This window comes from Limanda limanda, chromosome 2 (genome assembly GCF_963576545.1).
Source record: "Limanda limanda chromosome 2, fLimLim1.1, whole genome shotgun sequence".
Taxonomy (NCBI): Eukaryota; Metazoa; Chordata; class Actinopteri; order Pleuronectiformes; family Pleuronectidae; genus Limanda; species Limanda limanda.
This window is the reverse complement of record NC_083637.1, coordinates 6844059-6865589: the sequence shown is the minus strand read 5'-3', so window position 1 is coordinate 6865589 and position 21531 is coordinate 6844059. Positions and strand designations below refer to the sequence as shown.

Genomic DNA, 21531 nt, shown 5'->3' with positions numbered 1-21531 from the left:
CAGAGAGAAAAGGGAGAGCTGAACAGAGGAAGGAGAGAAACACCTACATTCGGTTGTTCGGGAGAATCTTCTGTCCGTCTTTGAACCATGTGACCAGGGGTCGGGGGAAGGAGGCGAGGGGGGGCGTGCTGATGACGGCGGCCCGGCCCTGAGTCACAGTCTTTCTCTGCTCCTCCGTGGAGAAGCTGCCTAAATCTGGGGGGGGGGGAGAGGAAGGAAGAGCGTGAGGAATCAACAAAATATGACAAGTCACTCTCAGCCCAAGGAAAAGAGCATTCAACTGAAAAAAGAGCATTAAGGACGTGGGACAGAGACACTCATCTGTGTTTCTTCACAATCTATGTGGCTCTAGATGTTGATGATATAGAAACTTGTAGAGTTAGATGTAAACTTACTGCTGTTCTAAAACTATCTGCTAACAAGCTTCATGTATGTGTACATGCATTTTACTTTTTGGTCACTTATCATATCAGCAAATATCTGCTCTTTCTACTTCACGTGCTTTATTTATTTGTACTTTTCATTAAGTAAAATGTTTGTTGTGTACTTCCTGAATCACTGTAAGTCGGTGAGGAGCAGGAGTGAAATACTCAAAGTTCTCAGACTCTACTCTTCACTGTCTCCAGGTATTTTCTTCTCAGGATTAAACATCATTCTATGAAATTATGAGTCATATTAAAGCAGCAATAATAAGCTCATACAATTCATTCAAAACACCACTGACTCCTCCTTCCTGTCTGGGAACCACTCTCAGGCTCCCTGTAGTTTTGACACAGACCCTCTCTCCACATGTCGTGTCACATGCTTCATATGTTCAGATTAAGATGAGTTTTTTGACAGGCAATTAAATATCTTTGTGAATTTAAAACAGCTTAATTTTGGCAGCCTTTTATTAAACACAATTTCCCATCAGCCCCTGGACCGTTGAAGGCTAAATGTCACAGTTAATCAAACGAGGTGAGTCCAGGGGTCAGTTGAGTTCAGACATGTCTGTAATAACAACAGAACCCAGAGGACTGAACGCTGACCAGGGTTTAAGGCCGGAGACATAACTGCTGAGATAACTGGGGAAATTTATGAATTATGAAAACGAGAACAAAAGTTACAGCGATGTAAGTACCCGAGCTGCCACACTGGTTCCATGGGAGCTGTAGTTTAATTTATGTTTAACTGAATCTTTAATAGCAAAGCATAGTGGATGCTGTTCCAACTTAAATTATGAAAAGTAAACCCCAGGAAGATGTTTGACTCTTTTTTAAAGAGAAGAGATGAAAGGAATATCAAATTACAGATTGCAGAAGAGTAACAGAAGCTAATGGTTCAGAGGCCAGGGAGGGTTTGGTCTTGGGACTTCTTCTGCTCTGGATAACAGGAGCAGCAAAGTAAGACCTTAATAAATTAAATGTAAGATCTATGTCAAGTAGAACAGATAGGAAGGAATATCAAAGTCTCAGAATATTTGAAGGCTTCTGATTATTGAAAATAAGGTGAAATAGCCGGGTGGAGAATAACACTTGAAAATCTGTGTATTTTAAGAAATAGAAGAACTTCTGATATATTCTGATGCCAATTTCTTCCAATAATTTCAGAAGAAAACTGCCGAATTGAATTAGACACAAGTTCTGACTTCAGTAATTATCTTCCTGTTGGTGTTTTTCTGGCAAAAATTGTCCGCATAAACAACAGTGTCATAAACCTTCTGGGTGTTGTTATATATAAACCATATTGATATTATATATCATTTTATACAGTAATATTGTCTTTTGCACACTCTGTCTACATATTCTTACACTCATAGTATATTATATTATCTATTGTATAGTCAAATACTTATATTTATACCTCTACTATATATCATATACTATATCATACTCTCTGTATATTCTTTGCATATATAAGTCTATATACACATATTTATACATGTGTACATGTTATAATTATTATTATTATATTACTATTATTTATATATATACTGTTGCTGCCATTATTACTATAAACTGCTATTATATTGGTATAATTACTATCATATATAAATATATATTATGTTATATTATATACTATATATACGGTACTATTTGTATATACTGTCTAACAATAACATTATTACCATCATATCATCAGTACTATTACCATCATCTTGCCACTGCACCTTATCTACCTATTTATATTGTGTTTCTGTTTTTATTCTTTCTACCTCAATATTTTTTTATTTTATTCTATTGTATTGTATTTTATTCTATTCAAATATACCGGCTGCTATGACGACTTAATTTCCCTTCAGGGATGAATAAAGTACTCTATCTTGTTATAATGGCGTGTACAATCTGTGTGTGTGTATGTGTGTGTCGTTGTGTGTGTTGTTGTGTACTCACAGGCCACCTGCACCTCTGTCCTCCTGTGGATTACCGCTCCCATCCTGTTCCTCACTGTGCACTGATACAGGCCGGCGTCGCTCCTCTTCAGGGACGAGACGGACAGCCTGAGGACGGACGGACACACAAAGAGGACGGACATTATGGTTTGTTTCATCTCGGAGCGGTAAATAAAGACCAGAGAGGAGAAGTTGTGTGTGTGTGTGTGGGGGGGTTGTCCATATGTAAGCACTCTTGTTTACTTCCCCATCCACGACCTTGATCTAAGAATGGAACCGGGCCTGAGATTGTCAAAGTTCCCCAATAACAGAAGGAAAGACATGTGTGTGTTGGTGTGTTTGTGTTTATGTGTGTTGTGTAAAAGGTTTTTGACTGTGTGCATGTTGTTTTTGTTCTAAAAGGGGTTGTTAATGGGGCTTTAATGGACTGTGCTTCACTAATGGGAAGCTTGGCATAGGATCTAGGTTGGTGCCATGCTGGGCAAACACACAAATATATACACATGCAGACACAGCTACATACTACACACAGGCGGCATAGACACAGTACAACTGGACATCGCTCTGGGGCTCATTATGAATACCAGGACGGCCAAGTATTTAACTCCCAGGCTGTCGGCGTCTGCTGCCAACGTACACACACACCACACACTAGTACACACACACACACACACACACACACTACACACACACATCAACATCAAAAGGCTCACACACGTAATTCCATTTGCATCAGGAGTGACACATTACAGAGCACCTCTCATCCTGAAACAGATTTTGATATTGGACACCGCTGCATCTCTCTCTCTCTCTCTCTCTCTCTCTCTCTCTCTCTCTCTCTCTCTCTCTCTCTCTCTTCTCTCTCTCTCTTTCTCTCTCTCTCTTCTCTCTCTCTCTCTCTCTCTCTCTCTCTCTCTCTCTCTCTCTCTCTCTCTCTCTCTCTGCCTGTGTTCCATTCCCTTTTAATAGGTGTGTGCACCGGGGCTATCACTATATATATATATATATTTATTTTATTTTTTTCACATTCTCACAAGTTGTTTGTTTTTCCTTTATTTATCCCATTAAACACAAAGTGCTGACAGGTGCGAATCAATACAATAAATTCTCAGTAAATTAGTTTGACACAAATTGAGGAAACTCCTCCTTTATACATCAATCTGTGTTCATCACAACACAACAACACACGTAGACCTGTGCACACTGAACCTTGTGCTTTTAATATAATCGGAGGAAAGACTGTGGAATAAATGATTTGAGTTTCCCCTGAGTCACTGTTTAACTTTCTTCAATGTGTGTTGTCTTTGCATTGAAGGAGGAGGGAGGTGGAGTGTGTTCATTTATTTCCACCAGCACAATGAGGTTAGCATTTAATTAACACAGGGATTAGTTTTGAGAAAGTGTTCTCTATGTAAAATAACTTTATTTGTCAGCTTCTTAATATTCAACAGAGTTAAAGATAAGAACAGGAGCCTCATTAATCGTGTTCCTGGAGACAATGCAAATATTAACGTCCTTGTTTGTTTAGGTCTAACTTTTTTAATGATGGTTTTAATATTCTGAACCTTAATTGAGAAAAGTGACAGACGACTGAAGCTGAACTGAAGTTTCTATTGATTTGAGTCATGAAGGCTGCAGCCATTTCCAAAATGTGAACTCTTCAAAGTTCTTGTTTTATTCTGAGAAAAAGTCAATCCAATCCAGGACGTCAGCTGACAGCAGCAGATCACCATGGTGACTCAGCTGTTTTCCTCCTACGCTTTCGATTGGCTAAGTTAATACGGCACGTTTTAGTGTAGCTGCTTTCACTGCCTCCTCTACCTGCCTACACTGCAAAGTGACTCCACAAGCCACCTCCACCCGAGCACCTCCTTCTCATACTGAATCCGAGCTAATCAGTGTCACTGCTCCTTCCTGTGCTGAGGTCTTTTAGCTGCTGCTCCACCTGCTTTACTCTCCATGGTGACTCATGGAAAAGCAGGAAGGTCCCAGAACAGAGTAATGGTGTTGACTGGATTTCACTCAGGTCACATGGTCCTGACTGAAATCCAGTGTATTAATATTAACAAAGTCATCGATCAAATCCTCACAGCTGAGACCAAACATTTGTCATGTTTGCTTTTTTTAAAAACGACTGAGGAATAACCCAGGTACTGATTAGTATTATATAAGTAATTGCAGATTCATTTTCTGTCAATCAGCAAACTGTTAAATCATTTGGCAATTACAGCTCTGCTCATCTGAATTCTTTATCATCCTGTGCATCCAACAACATGAGAGGGGGACACAAATTAAATCACATCATAAAGAAGTTTGGAAAGGAACAATTCCAGTGTGTGTCACATGTTCACACACACACACACACACACACACACACACACACACACACACACACACACACACACACACACACACACACACACACACACACACTTACACTCTAGGGGCAATGAGCTCCCGTAAGCTGGAAATATATCAATATATATATATATAATATATCAACACTGATATTAGCAGAGGACACCACTCTACTTACTTAGTCTGCTTCCAATCAATTTACAGTAAAACATTTAACAATATGAATGATGTATGGGTATATTACAAGAATCAGGCCTGAAATACCAGATGGTCACAGACACACACACACACACACACACACCCACACACACACAGCACCCTGCCAATTCAGTATAACCGAACTGAAGTAGCCAGAGCGCTGAGAGCGATCCAGAGCAACACAACGTCTCCTGGCTCGACCGACGACTGCCTGCAAAACGCTGGCTCAAGCCCTCATTCCCTCACTGTGCATGTATTCCCAGGATTCTCTGTATTTCTGAATGATGTGAAAAACAATTTTGTTTCACAGCTGCAGTTGTGCCGGGAGGGATTGCTTCGCTCGTACCGAATACCCCAACACACAAAGGGACAGAGGGAGAGAGAGAGGCTCACTTATTGATTGCTTCTCCTCTTCTTTCCCCGCGACCATATACATATTTATAATGCTAATGCAATTATTAATCTCACTTTTGTTGCACAGCCTAAACGCTGTGACCTTCTGCGAGCACAGTCCATCACCGACAGGCACAGGCTTTTATGCAGCAGCTGTTTATCCCGATGCTGCGGACGCAACCCTGGAGCGGCTCCAGAGGATGAGTTGCATTTTTAGGAAGAAAAGATAAATTGTTTGCACGGTTTTTGTTTATTGTAACTTCCTTGCAGAAAGTTTTAGAGCCAAGCCTCTTTGCATCCAAACTCATGAGTCTCACCCAAATCCACTGTGACGTCGCCCATTGAAGACGACTTGAACCTAGGAATTGAGGCCATGAACTATTTAGGAACATGTTTGTGAGAAGTAGAGTAATTTCTTATAGACTTCCCGGCCTCAATAGCCCTGCTGTAGTGTGCAGGACTAGTCAAGTTTTGATGATATTACTGGGGAAAATATATTAGCATGCTTATTGAGGATTGTTCATCTGTTCATCTAGCCTATTTCCAGTCATTTATCCATCAATTGTAAAATATGTTTACAGACGATTCCAATTGTTTGGCTAACTATATATATCTCTGGCATTGCATTAGTGTTTTTTTACAAACTTTTTTCTCATCTTATTCTACAGAACAATGCCACATGCATCTCATGTGTGGAGGCATTTCACCCCATCCAATGTAGAAGGAAAGGCTGTGTACATTTGCAAATACTGTGCAAAGACCTATGTTAAGAATGACACAACATCCACCCACAACATTTCCAGTTTATTCCTGTTAATTCCCGTTAATTCCCCTATATTCCCGTAATTTCCTGTATATTCCCGTTAATTCCCATGGAAAGTTTCCAAATTTGAATATTCCCGGAATTTTGCAACCCTACTTGTAACTAGGGATTGAGGCCATGAACTATTTAGGAACATGTTTGTGAGAAGTAGAGTCATTACTTATAGACTTCTATAGAAACTGAGGCACATCCACATTGGCTTCACCTTCAGGACTTGGAGTGAATCACACAACTACGAGTCTGAGGGGAAAGGATCACAGACCAAAAGGCAGACGCACAATCGGAGAAAAGAAAAGAGATACACGACAAAAAGTCACACCCGGCCAGCCGCTGCTCACTGACCTGTACTGTTGTGTCCAGTCGGTGATGTTGCTGTTGTTGAGAGTCCAGCGGTACTGCAGAGGCCAGCTGCCTCCAGCCAGGCAGGTCAGCACCAGCCGGTTTCCCTCCAACACCACCTGCTGCCCTGCTACGCCCCCCCGGAGGTAGGGAGCCACCTCTGACAGACAAACAAGAGACAGAGAAAGGAAAATATGTTATTCTGGCTATTTGAAAAAAGTTGAATTCCTATTATTCTTGCAGCAAATTTCAGCTGCATTCATCCACGACAAGAGAAGGTTCTATTCATGTTCTTTTCTTCACACAAAGAGAAGTTGGAAAAACATTCACATATCACTTATCTTGAATTTTTTTTTCTTTTTTTTTTTTTTTTTAGCATAGTTTTGAACTGAATTCTGTAATAACGTTGGCAGGTGCCATTTAGCGAATGTCAAGGCAGATATGAAAACTCATTTTAGAATTTGAAAAGCCATGTGGTATCAAAGCTACAATAAAGAGAAAAGCTACTGAATAGAATGTGTTTCCTCACATCTGCTTTCTCCTGCTCCTCATGTTCAGAGTCAAGACTTTTTCAGCAGAAGGTGACAGGACACACGTGTTCTATGGAGCTCATGCAACCTGACCTCCTCAACTTTATATCACTCTCATTTACACCCTTCAGCAGCTTCAAGTGCCAGAGACAGGATGTGAGTGTCATAGTCTGATGTCATGTGATCAGACACATCTGGAGGGTTTATCTCCTTGTGGTTGAAGTCTGTTTCATTGATTTGATATTGAAAACACTTCTCTTCCCCTCAGACTCCATCCCTGCAGATCCTCTAGTCTGAAACACTCGGTTTGAGCTCCTGTCTCTTTAAGGCTCCTCCTCCTGGTAAAGCATAGTCTGCTCTGATTGGCCAGCTGACCCACTCCTGTTGTAATTGGTCAAACACTTCCAGCATGTGTACAAAATGTTGGCCTCCGGTCTCGCTTCACTTGGCTTTATTCTGGGAAGTGACCAGACGAACCGGACTGGCCACTAGGCATGCATTATGTAGATGTGGGACAATGTGATGTCACATGACTGATTCCCCGGCTCCTATTGGCCAGAAAACTCACGAGGTGTTTCAAGACCTTCAGGAGCTTTGGGGGTTTGTAACCTTTCAGAACACACAACTATAAAACACACAATACAAAGCTGAAAAAGTACAATATGTCTCCTTTAAATGAAAGTAGATATTCACAAAACCATAATTAAGATTGGCTGTTTGATGGGAAACAATGTGAAGAATAATATTGACATTTGGTGTAAGACCACACAAAGGCTGCACTTGCACGGCGATCAGTGCTTCGACAAATCCCTCCCACCAGCGGTTGATCTGCAACAGCAGTTAAAAAAACAAAACAGTAATTCCATCAAATCCCCGGACGACGCTCAGTCACTACTTGGCCGCACACGCAAGTCGCTGCATCAAATAACACTTTGGCACTTTGAGGTTTTGCACGACTGCAAAAAGTCAACAGTCGTTTACATTCACTTTCAATCCACGTGTTTTTAGATCCTACTGTTCAGATGTGAACAAGCATTTCCTGTAATCTGCACTGGTTCTGCAGTTTATTTGTCTCTATAAAGACATCAAGTGTTATGTCTTAATGCTGGGGTGAAATTGCACTGTATTGTATTATTTAGTGACTCACGGTGTAAAACCTGATGATAACCCTGAGGAAATCACTTGCTGTATTTTTTACAATGCACATTTGCTGCAAGGCTCAGCTGCGGCCGCTGTCTAAACAATGGCATCCAGTCTGTAACTCTTGGCTGCGATGGTGCTGAGACCTGGTTCACCACGAGGACATCAAGCTACCGATGTCTGTCCACGGCGGGACAGACATGTGTCGGGACCGGGATCCAGACAACAAACCAAACCCTGCACCTGGATGTGGGACGTGAGGTGAAGGTGAAGGAAAGTTACAGATTTATTCAGCACATCAACAGTTTACACACACACACACACACACACACACACACACAGACACACACACACATGCTGGGTTACAGGGGACGAAGCTTATCTGCTTGTGACAGTATGTACGGACAGGTCCATAACTCTTCAGGCAAACTTCTACATTCCCTCTCTCTCGCTCTCCTTCTCCTGTCATCTCAATCTTCTCTCCATCCTGTCGTTCCAGCTCTCTCCTGCTCCTCTCATTTTGTCTCCATTGTCTCGGCTCAGTCCCTGTGGACGAGTCAGGGACACCTTTTCTTCTCTCCTCCTCTTTCTCCACTCTCCACTGTCTCACCCTCTTCCCCACCCCCCCCTCTCCCTCTCCCTCTCCCTTCCAGATTGATAGCTGCCTGCTCCTTGCACAAGAGGGAAGTGTTCCATCTATGATAGATTTATACTCAGGTCTGTGAGTGTGAGAGTAAGTGTGTTCATGTATGTGTGTGTTTGTGTGTGTGTGTTTGTGTGTGTGTGTGTGTGTGTGTGTGTGTGTGTGTGTGTGTGTGTGTGTGTGTGTGTGTGTGTGTGTGTGTGTGTGTGCGTGTGAGAGAGAGGGAGACGGTGTGTGAGTGTGAGTGTGCAGGCAACTATAAGGATTTATTTGGAATATTCCGTTTCTACAGACGATGGCTGGCAATGCAGACTCCAATGTCAAACTGCTGACCAGCACAATAACTCAGCTCCGCCTGCCCCGGTGTGAGAAGGAGAGAGAGAGAGGGATAGAAGGGGGGCGAGCGAGCAGCAGAGCCCCAGTCTTTACAGCTTACCAGATATGACCCTCAATTACAAATGTGTATAAGGTGCATGTGAACTGTACAAACAGAGAGAAGTGGACACTCTGTATCCTCCCTCTCCTTCGACCCGCTTCCTCCACACAGTGCAACTCCGAATGTTCTGTCCGCCCCCCCGCCCACCCCCCCACTCCACTCCCTCTAATCCCTTCTTTCCATTTTAGAGAGAGTCCATTAGGAAGTGTACAGACAGAGATGGAGAACTCCACATCCGAGAGGAACAAGGTCAGCTACCAGCATGTTTCACTCATTGATGTCATCGTTCTCTCTCTCTCCTCCTCGCTCGACCGTCTGTCTCTCCGTCAATCAGTGTCAACGCGTCACTCTCTCTCTTCCCCACAGTCTTCCCCTCGTCCTCGCCCGTCTTTCCCTCTCATCTGCCTGTCTATCTATCCACCTGTCTGTCGGTCAAGATAACCCCCCCCCTCTCTCTCTCTTTGTTCTTCCTCTCTTCTTGCCCCTCAGTCCATCTCTGTCAGAGTGTGTGGCAGCTCAAAGTCCTACTGCCTGACGGAGAGATTTCCCTCCGAGTGTCAAAGGAGACGTACTTACATGTTCGCCCAAATGCACTCTTTATTTTATTTTCCTCCCCCCCTGCTGTGACATGTGCGAGCCTCTTGCTCTCAGGTCCCGTCTCATGAAGCTGCTTAGGCAGATGCTGATGAGGGATTCAATTTGCCGGAGAGATGAAGGCTGTGATAGAGGAGGGGAGCGAGGAGAGGATGATGAAAGGACAGGAGGAGGAGGAGGAGAGGAGCAGGGTCACTGCTCAGGGGCTGATGGTCCCTCTCTCTCTCCTCCCTGTTTCACTCTATCTCTCTGTGCTTTAACAGTTATTGGACATTAGGCCCAAAATGACTCGTCCTTTACAAATGGGCCAGTAAGGATCATTATTCTTACATTGTGCTGCATTAAACATCCGGAAATTAATCCTAAAATTACAGGAACAGCTGTGTCGGGATGGGGAAATTTTCCCTGGCTCGGTATGAGGTCATGAAGCAACAGTGCAGGTGAAGGTGGCAATTTTCTTGTTGGAAATTTGAAATTTGCCCGTTTGGCAAAGGTGGTCAAACAATAACAGTTAGCATTCAGATGAGGGAGAGAGAAAACCCTGATCTCACAGCATTTAGAGTGAGGGAATGAAACTGAAGTGGAGTTCTCACTCCAGCAGTGCCTGCTTAATTGCTGGATAAGATGTTGTGTATGTGTGTGCACAGTGAGGGTGCGTGTGTGTTTTTCAGGTCAGGTTGAGGGTCACTCACTCCCCAAAAAAAAATCACTTTATCTTCATAGAGCCGAACCCCTGCTGTGAGACAGGCCTGGCAGATCTGGAGATAGTCTATGAATACTGATTCACCGACAGCCCGGCTCCGTCTCACTCTCTCACGTACACATTCATCCCAACACTGACTTTCTGATGCATGAGTTTCAGGGGAGAAAATAACTACATCAGTCATATATTACCAGTTATTTTTCTATGAATAAGTGAGTAAAAGTTGCAGGGCTGAGCAGTTTTTTTGATTATGGGGTGCAAATGAGTTCCACTCCTTTATAATCGAATAAATCTGCCTGCACTTGTTTCAACAGGCATTTAAAAACACTTGATTGGACAAATAATGTGAGAGACTATTAGAAGAATTATACGTCGACTCTGAGATGCAGTCAGAAAAAAAAGGAATCAAGACGATTAGAAAATTAATTGGACGATTATTTCCCAATCGAAGAGTTCAGAAAGGTCAGGTGAAAAATCTTAAATAGGTCATAATTGCTGGCAATTTTCTGCTGCTGTTTTGTGGGAGGACCAGCAGCAGCAGAAAGGAAAACGATGGGAACACACTTATATCAGGGAAAGAAGCTGTTTCACTTTTCTACGTCTTTTCACTTATCACCATTAACTATCTAACCTCTCTTTATACAGGCTTCTCCACTTAGATTTAAATGATCTACTTTACTTGAATTCTTATCATTCTATACATTCAATTAAATGCATTTATCATCATTCTGTGGGTTATATTGTCAATTTTCTTTTTTTTCTCATGCTATTTTATTACATTTATATGTGATATTTTACTTCATCAAAGTGGTTTTATTTAGTTGGAATCTTATTTTCCATTTATTGTTTTATCTTGTTTTTGGAAAGCACTCAAAGCAGCGATTGTTAAAAAGAAAGATGCTTCAGTTTATTATTATTAAAATGTTGAATCTGATGCTGTCGGTGAATATTTGCTGCTTGAAGCTGTAAAAACGTAAGATCCCTGGAACCTAAAACAACTACACACCCCACACACTGTGACTCTTTATACCAAGATATGTATTCAGCGCACAATCCACAGATTTTGGTCTTGAAGATCGAAAGGAAGCAGAGATTGTACAACTAAGGAAAAGGATTAACGGACAAACTGGATGACAGCTGAAGCCAAATCATTTCATAAAGAAACCTCAAAATCCATTCATCATCAACATTCATCAACAACAGTTACGTTGCAATTTGCAAAGGACAGAACTAAGAAACCAGGAAGAATGTGATATTTGGGGGGAAGTTGTTGCCTGAGAGACAGACAACAGGATCTCTAACCTCTGCAGAGGAAGCCGGAGGTGAATGAACTTCACAGGAGTGAGGTGAATTCCAGGTGAGCTGTGGCTCTGACCTGAAAGCTGATGAACTGGATCGTAAATCAACTCTGCTTTGTGTGTTTTCGTCTTAAAATCATTTGCACATTTCTCCAGTTAAATGACGATCCTGATTCCAGACATGTTTAAAATCACCTTAATAAAGCGAATGCTGCAGCGCCTTTTAAAGAATAGCCTTTAAAGTCTGGTCCAGCCACGTCATCCCAGTACGTGCCCGGAGTGGATAAGAAACCGTTGGAGGATCTGGGACGAGCTCTGCATCCCAGTGTTCTTCAAACCCAGCAACAGACACCGAGACAAAGCAGGTAATACATGCACCACACACACCCAGAGGAGAATGTATGCAGTCCACTGCAGTTAGAGAAGTACAAACCTATATATCAATGAAATTAAACAACCATTAAACAAATGCGTGGCTCCACACCGGAGTGCCAACTCTTCCGGTCGAAAACAACACTTTTAAATAGGGAGGACAGATGGTTGGAAGGAGGACTGTAAACCATCCCACAACAGACGTCTATACAACAGCAGTTATCTCCCACCTGTGCTGTCCTGTCGTCCCTTCTCAGGAGTTTTAACAACCATTGACAGTCGGCCTCATGTGACCCCGAACTCCATGGTCGTCTATACTCTGAATCCAATGAGAACAGCCAGAAGCTCTAATGAACCAAGTGACACCAATGGCCTTGATAACCACCTCAAAGATTTAAACACCTGGGTCACATCTGAAGAAGACTCTTTGATGAGACCAGAAATGTCTTCAAGTATCTATGTCCAAGTCAAGTGACCCTCAATTCAACTTCTCTTTGAAAACCATATTCTGGGAAACTTACATGTTTAATAAGTTAAAGTCCTCGTGTCTACTGCTCATATTTTTTATTCAACGATCCTATTCTGATACGATTAGAATGTAAGTGAAGGGGACGGAAGTCACAGTCCTGCTGAAATGTGAATTATAGATTTGAAATGTGAATTATAGATTTGTACCCACAAACCCAAAAAAGTTCAAGTGTCTCAAACTTTTCTATTTGCACAAGTTTCAGACAGTTAGAGGAGGAGGCCTTAAAATATGACAAAATAGAGTTTGTATTCATCAAATAACCTCATAAGTGCAATATGCACCAAATTCATGAATGAAATCAATATTTGCAATAAGCACCCTTTGCCTTCAAACAGCACCAATCCTCCAACATACAGTTTCTCCAGGTGCTTGACAGTTAGGTTGTTTCCACCATCTTGGAGAACTTATCACAGACACGACAGAGAAAAGCTCTTCCTGTTGTTGAAGATCTTTGAGTGACTCTGATTCGTTATGACTCTCGCTCCCTCGTGGTTTTGCTTGATGGATAAAGTCAAAACATCTGAAGCTCCTCAAACCTTTGCACGGTTCTGTACACGATCACAAGTTCATCTGAGGCTCATATCAGGCATCAGCAGTCTGAGTTAGTCGGTCGGCCTCTTTGTGTTTCTACAGACACTGTTTCTGTGCTTAGTCACACTTGAGGGTTAGTTATACAAAGAGATACTGAAAGAGACTATTAAGACACCCCCCCCCCCCCCCCACTCAAAGCCTCCTATTAACTTCTGCTGAACTGTGGGATGTATTTTTGCACAAAAGAAGGACGATGGATTATGTCCCTGTTGACTTGCACAACAACCCCAATAGTCTGAAGTCTGAACAGTGTGAGGGAGCAAAAACAAGCACTAAGTTTGTCATTGTTCATATGGGCACAAGATTGTTTCAGTAAAGGAGACACATCACTCTAATATTCAAGTTTATCATTTTAATTTGCTGTCTTTTCCTTCCTTCCCAGGAGTTTTAACAACCCTCATGTGACCTGCAACACGATGGTTGTTAACACATGGCCTCAGATGACACCGATTTAAAGTCAGAACTCAAGAACCCTCTCGGATGAAAAGTGAATTTGGGTTCTTACTTGAAAATGTTCACAAAACAGATCACTTTCCTCAAACTGTGTATTGCTGCACCTCCTCTTTTCAGCCTCTGTCTGAAATACTTAGATTTAGCTCTTCCAGCGTGTGTAGGAAATATGAACCTGGTTGTGTTATTCAAATGTGTGGCATCCCCGAAAGTCCATGGACTAGTAACAAGCTGTTGTAGGAGCAATACTTCTGTGGAGTAGAGGAGCCGTCTTTACCACACACTACACACACACTGAAACACATTAGAGACACAATATGTCTCCTTTAAATAGGGGTAGATATTCATAACAGCAGTAAGTAATCCTGGCTGTCCCTCTGCAATGTTGGATGGTAAACAATTGATTGTGATGTATTATATTGACAATTGTCTTGTAAATTCTACCTGGTGATAAAGGAAACAGCTTAGGAGTAAGATTGTGTTGCATATGACATGTGTCAAAACATTCATGCCATTAGTTGTCTGTGCAAAACCACACACAAAATTAGACCAAAATTCCCAATGAGTGTTGCTGTACACACAACTGATAACCATCTCTGTCTTTTTCACACACACACACACACACACACACACACACACACACACACACACACACACACACACACACACACACACACACACACACACACACAAACGATACAGCAGACTAACTGCAGGAATCTAGTGACCACAGGAGAGTTGATAGCAGCAGAAAGCAGAAAACACCAGCTGCCTTTGATGATGATGAAATCAAAGTGACTGTGCAGCCCACCCACTGATCCCAACAGGCCACAGCTGAACTGTAAGATAGTGGGGGGGGGGCGGGGGGGTCCACAGGGAACTGAACTGAACTGGACTTGAAGTGTCGTCCTGGACAGGTGGGTGGGGCAGACAGGATGTGACTGCAGAACTTTGATCTGTGTCTCGTGGCTTTTCAAGTCGGCAGCTGCTCTAATTGACTCCTGAGTTTCAGCCTGACTCCTCTCTTCCTGTTCAGACAGCCAATCACAGCTCCCTCCTCTGAGCAACATCTTTTCCCGCTCCAATCACAGTTTCCACGAGCTTTGACTGACAGTTGCCTCTGAGGAGCTGACAGATGAATGACTGGTCATGATCTGATGATTGTCAGATGCCGGAGCCGGAGACAAGTTGCCTTCACTATCACAGATCTACACAAAACCTCAAACCAGAACATGCAACACAAGAGAACAGCCTGGACACAGAGAGGAGTCCAAAGTCAAAAAGCTTGAACTGCTTGTGTTAACTTCTCTAAAGTCTAAACCAAGGTTCAGGTTATTGTTACATCTTGTATATTTCATCTAGTTAGTTGTGTTTTCACATTGCAAAGTAGGGAGGGAACTAAAGTCCTTGTATTACACTTCCTCTGACTCTGACTGGCTTGTAAAACGACAGAAATCTGACACACGTCAGTTCGGCAGGTTACAGTCTGTTCTGTTTGAATGGAGAAAATGAATGAACTGGTTCATTATGTTAATATCCTTTCCACTGTAAGATCATTGAGGTTTAACTCCCAACATCTCCAACTTCATAGCTTTAAATGCATCAAATTAATGTCCTCGTCATTCAAACATATCACCAGAGGTGCAATGCTGAGAAACCTGGGCAACTCTGATTCTGGAGAGATCAGTATATTCTTTACTTCTGTAGTTTAATGATGTCTCAACTATCCAAAAATGTGTTTTCACCCTTCCAACGAATTCAACAGTAATCAAGGTACGTGTGAAAGTGCCGTTATAGTCGGATCTCAACTCCTTTCAAGGTTAAAACCATTTAGGAAGCAGTTTAAGTTCATATTGCAACTTTCACAGTCTTGGTTCACATTGTGTTGTTTTAGACACAGGGACAGTGGCAGGTGAAAAGAAACACACGTGCACAATTAAAACTTAATCATATTGACTTTGGCCATTTTCCCATTTGGCCCATACTCACTCAGTGACTGGCCAGTGTGTAATTATATTAACCCGAGGAAGTCTGGGAACCAAAGCTGTAAATGAGCAGTAACTTTATCACTTCAATATCAGTGTTGGGCTTTTCGTGACATTTCATAATTACAATCTAACTTTGTGTGAATATCTGTGTGAACACATGCAGCGAGTGTCCAGGACTTCAAGTTGAAATATCAAGTTTAAATATTCTGTACGTTAACAGATCAAGAGTTGCATTTGTGTGTTTGTGTGTGTGTGTGTGTGTGTGTGTAAGTGTGTGTGTGTGTGTGTGTGTGGGTGTGTGTGCTCTCTCTCAACCTTACATGTCTTAAAGAGAATGATGGTGTGAATGCACGGGGTCATTGAAGTGCAGGGCTGTGGATGGGGGGGGGGGGGAGATGGTGTAATAAATAGGGCGGAGGGGTAGTGGGAGATGGAGAGGTGATATCGGGGGGGGCGGGTGGGGATGGAGGTAATCAGGTGGAAGAGACTGTGATCAGTGACATTTCAGAGGTGGGCCACACTGCAGGGCATATGCTGGGACACACACACAATGAAACAGACACACAAACACACACACACACACAACTGTCAGCTCCTATCTCCTGATGAGCCGACAGGCCGACAGGAGGAGAGAGGAGGTGAATGGGAGTGAAATAAATCCCCCCCGCTGAGACGGCAGCCTCCTCTCCCTCTGAAGAAAGTTGTGTACACAAGTGATTCTGAAAACACCTCGACACTTTTGAATGACAAACACACAAACAGACAATAATTACTCCTCTGTTTTACTCTTGTTTTTATCTCCCAGACTCGGCGCCTCCCTCCTGCTGCCTCATTAAAAACAGAAAGTCCTTGTGCAGGTAGATAAACAGGCGTGTATTTACACACAACATTTATCAATCCGATCCGTCAGCGCTGCAGTCAGACACACATCGGAAATAATAATAACACTAGAATACACAGTGTGTGGTGGTGTGTGTGTGTGTGTGCCAGTGGGTGATTGGGGGCAACACCAGTCTGGTCCTGAACCTGTCGGACACGATTACCACAATACCTTCACATCGTAGCCGCAGGGCTTCACACACACACACACACACACAAACAGATACACACACACAGTTGACCCACATCCACACTGATACTATGTGATCTCACCAACTCGACTTAATCCAGACATGTGATAACTTGACTTCAGGCTCTCTCAACACACTCCACTAAACGAGACCCGGTATTTACTGAGAGAGGAATGTGTCTATGTGGAAATCAGGAAACATACTTCACTTAATCTCCCTCCATCCTTCCTTCTCTTCATCTGGGAGCTTGTCACTTCTGTTTCTCCAGCGCTCAGACTTTCACTTCGATAATATAATTGTCCTTCTTCTTCTCACACTTGATATCTATTGCACTTGTGTCCGTCCTGGGAGACGGATCCTCACATGTGTCTCTCTGAGGTTTCTACGTATTTTTACCTGTTAAAAGGGTTTTTAGTAGTTTTTCCTGACTCTACCTGAGGGTTAAGGACAGAGGATGTCACACCATGTTAAAGCCCTATAAGACTGTTGGGGAAGGCCCAGTGATCTGACTTAGAACAAAGAGTCGTAAAACTTGAGACTTGCCTAGGGAGACCCCTCACATGAAAATCCAGCATGGAGCTCTTATCTCCATGTGGCAAAAGATCACTTCCTGGGTCCCCCACTGTAAACCGCTCCCTGAGACTTGACTTCTGACCTTTCTATTGGCCGGAGGGCCACTCTGACCCCTGACCCCTCCTCCAGGGGGCTGGTACCTCCCAGGTACTACAAAAGGTGCTGACCTCCCAGAAATCATTCTCTTTTTCCTCCGATGCTGACGTTCCCACCAGGCCCTTCCGGGTCTGACCAGAGGTTCCAGCAAACTTAAGGAGGCAATAAGATGTTTGTTTCAATTAATTTCATTCATTTATTCTTTTATCTTAGTCGACGTTTTATTTTGAAAGGACATTTTCCTGTTTTAACCTGAAAAGACCAGACAGGAATCTCACTCGCGAGACGAGTGAGACACAGACTTTACTTTTATTCTTTCTCCACACGATCTACAACGGCTACAAGCAGCCGCACGTTCCTGTGAGGCAGCACGATCTCCGCTGCTACCGAAGAAGACGAAGCCTCATCCCGCCACGGAGCACGACGGATCCGCTCCGGCCCAGCTGCGGTGCTCACGGGAGCCCGCCTGAGAGACTTCAAGCTATTCACTGAACTTCCGGGATATTCGCGCCAACGCGCACGCACCCCATGAAACCATGGTTACAGTAAGAGAGGCTTATGTTGTCTGGGCAGATGTTAGTTTAATACGTAGCGTATTGATTTAATACTTGAGTGTATTTTTGTTGGTGGAACCTCCGTGTTCCATTGTTTTAGCCGGCTACTCCGAGCCAGCCACTTCCGGTTTCCGGTTTGACGTCAATGTTTTGTGTTACAGTGAATAGGGCCGCGAGAAGCGCCTCCGCCCGCACTGTTAACGTCTGTGTGAGTCTGCAGTGATTTCACCGATCAGAACCTCGGCCCACAACGTTCGCTTGAGGGCTGAGGGGTGAACCACTGTTAACTCATCTCAGGCGTATTTTTAAGAGTTCGTTCTCTCCTCGCATGTTTCTCTCTCTCTCTCTCTCTCCTTCTGAACCGACCTATACATCCGTTCCGATCTGTATTTAGAATACAGTTCATGTAACATAGTTAAATCTATATTTAAAGGGCCTGAACGCATCTGGCCGCCATTTTGAAGCCAAAGCTAAACTATAACAAAGAATCCTTTGTTCCACCTCCTCCTTTGTGTCTCACACGTGGTCCGGCGGCCATTGGAGACTATTCATCTCTAGACCTGCCCTCAATTCTGGCTCTAAATTCATAACGAACCCGCCATTTTGTTTTGTAGTTTTAAGCCTAACATTGTCGGCCTCCATCTTAGATGTGATGTCACTACATGACTGCGTCATCGCCACGCCCCTTCTTTTTCTCTCTCTCTCGCACACACACACACACACACACACACACACACACACACACACACACACACACACACACACACACACATTGATAGACACAGACAGATACACACACATAGAGACACATAGATGGACCAGAGGTTACATGCGTGTTCTAAATTGTGATAAGCTGCTGTTGTTATCTTTGAAATATGGGAGTTTGTTAAAATGCTAAATCATTAAATAACACTAACTTTATTTCACATACACACACATAGACACACATACACAGAGAGACACTTTGACACAGACACACACACACAGAGACAGACATACATAGGTAGAACGCAGGTTTTACATGTATTTTCTGAATTGTGATAAGTGCTGCTGCTGTGTTTATCTTTGAAATATTGGAGCTTGTTAAAATGATGAATCATTGAATAACATTATAACTTTATTTCCCCTTTTTAATAAATACTTTTTTAATTAAAGTATCTGTAGTCTGTGATTATTTGTGCATAAGTGTGTGAATACAGCTGGATTATGATTGCCTGTGCTCGAACTTAGAAGCCTTCACTGTTTAGTAAGTAATCGTTAATATTAAAATATTGACATTATTAATTTGACATTTATCATTATGAGACTGATAACTATAGTTTGACTCGTTGGTTCCTGGAAACCAGGGTGGTGCCCCTCTACGATAAGTTATGGCCTCATCATTTTTAATTATTTTTAATAAATAATCTTTTATTATTTTAATAATCATATTTCATGATTATTAATAATTAGCCAACGTCAAGTCTACTCCTATTGCACAACAAAGACGAATTGTGATTTGTGAATATGGGCTATACAAATCAAATGTGATTGATTGATTGATCATGTTCCAGTCTTTAGGAGAGGAGCTCAGAAGTCGTCTTCATCAGAGGACCTCAGATAATAAATGAGCCTCCTTTCCAGGGTCCGAAATCAACTTCTTGGTCTTAGTGGGGTCAGGAACCTCCATTCCGTGACCATTCTCTGGCTAATATGTTTTGACGACTGATTTGACTTCTTTACACCTTTTATAAAAGATTTAGCCCCCATGTCCCTCACAAAAATGTCGGCATTTTTCGCTAGAGGGCCGAATCAAAAATGGCAGCCGGCACCATCTTGTAAAAGTAACTTTTTTACCAGAGCACCTAGAATAATGTACGAATACACTTTTTGGCGTAAATTGACCATAAGGATTGTGATTCTGACATCATTTTGCCATTTAGACATCATCTTGACCCCAAAATCCAAGATGGCCAACATCTGGTAGAGAGAAAACGTAATTTTTGATACACAAATTAACTTTTTAACCAGGACACTTTTTGTGGTAAATTGACCATAAGGATTGTGATTCTGAGATAATTTTGCCATTTAGACATCATCTTGACCCCGAAATCCAAGATGGCCAACATCTGGTAGAGTGAAAACGTAATTTTTGATACACAAATTAACTTTTTAACCAGAGCACCTAGAATAATGTATGAGGACACTTTTTGTGGTAAATTGATTATAAAGATTGTGATTCTGACATAATTTCACAAAACAGCGTAATTCAGAGTCAGGATCCAGAAGGGAAATGTGACTTTGGAAGGATTGAGTTCAGTTCATTTAAAACGTCTCTTGTCTTGAGTTTGGAATATTTCATCCACCTTTCATTCGGTGAAAGACAGTCGCCAATCCTTTCATGTCCCTCCCCTGTTTAGTCTAATTCTCCTCAGCACCCTCTTCTTTACCAAAGCTCTCCTCTGGGTATATGTGGGGTGCATGAACCCCCCCCCACACACACACACACACACCTATCAGCCCCTCTGACAGCTGCCACTGTCCTGACCTTGGATCATTGTGGGCTACACGGGTTTTTTTTTTGAAGTGATTGACGAATCGTATCCTTTCATTCATTATTGAAGGCGGAGATCAAAACCGCAGCACCGGGGATATCAGCGTGACAGCCGCCCCCCCGACCAGACAGAGGTACAGGGGGGGGGAAGGTCGTCTGAGCAAATAAGTGGAGGTGTGGGGGGGGGAAGACTGGAAGAGGGAGCATTCCAAACAGCAGCATCCTTTTTTTAAATCCAGTATCCCTCCTCCGGCTCCGTCTCTGCTCACAAAAGGCTCAAAAGATCTAAAAATAAAATCCAAAAGTGCCGGGCAACGAGCCAGAGTGAGTAAAAACTTTCTCCACTTAACAATAAGGTCATGTTTGCTGTATTCATTAAAATGATAATTCACCCCTGTTATTATACTAATGAAGTTTAAAGCGCGTGGCCCCATTTAAACCCCTCGGTGAGCCTGTCCCACCCAGTGTCATGTGAGTCACCGGTCGAGGTCACATGTCAGCGCCAGGGTTCACATCACACGGGGATGAGACTCCACATTCCGATGGCGTTCCCCCCCCCCAGGGCATTTTGAACTGGTAGTCTAAATATTTGAAGGGGAACCGGCTACTTGCGATGCCGTGCTCACACCCAGAGGTTTCCCAGCTCGTCCTCATTACAGTCATGTGACTCCGACGCCGTGTGACCTCCACGGATCACACGGACTTTCCAAAGGTTTAACTGAGGTTTTTTTTGGATTGATTATTTATTTAAGCCTCGGAAAACACATTGAGGAATAAGACCCTCATTTACAATGGTGCCCAGGGAACAATGAAGAGTTAATGCATTGAAAGAAAAAAATTAATAAATAAATAAGAATTAAATAAATATGCATATATCAGGGTTCATACACATTTTGACCAATGGATTTCTTACTTTTCTATGACTTTTCAATAACTTTGAACCAAATTT

General features: G+C 42.7%; 1 protein-coding gene across 1 annotated transcript in view; it reads right to left on the bottom strand.

Annotated features, from left to right (window-relative positions):
• LOC133015820 (protein sidekick-1-like) overlaps window positions 1-21531 on the bottom strand; it is a 195781-nt gene that overhangs the window by 153680 nt on the left and 20570 nt on the right. Inside the window, exons 2-4 of the mRNA XM_061083097.1 lie at window positions 6486-6642; window positions 2373-2479; window positions 48-195 (exon numbers count right to left, since the gene is read on the bottom strand). Coding sequence (XP_060939080.1) covers window positions 48-195; window positions 2373-2479; window positions 6486-6642 — 412 coding nt within the window. The remainder of the gene's footprint in view (window positions 1-47; window positions 196-2372; window positions 2480-6485; window positions 6643-21531) is intronic.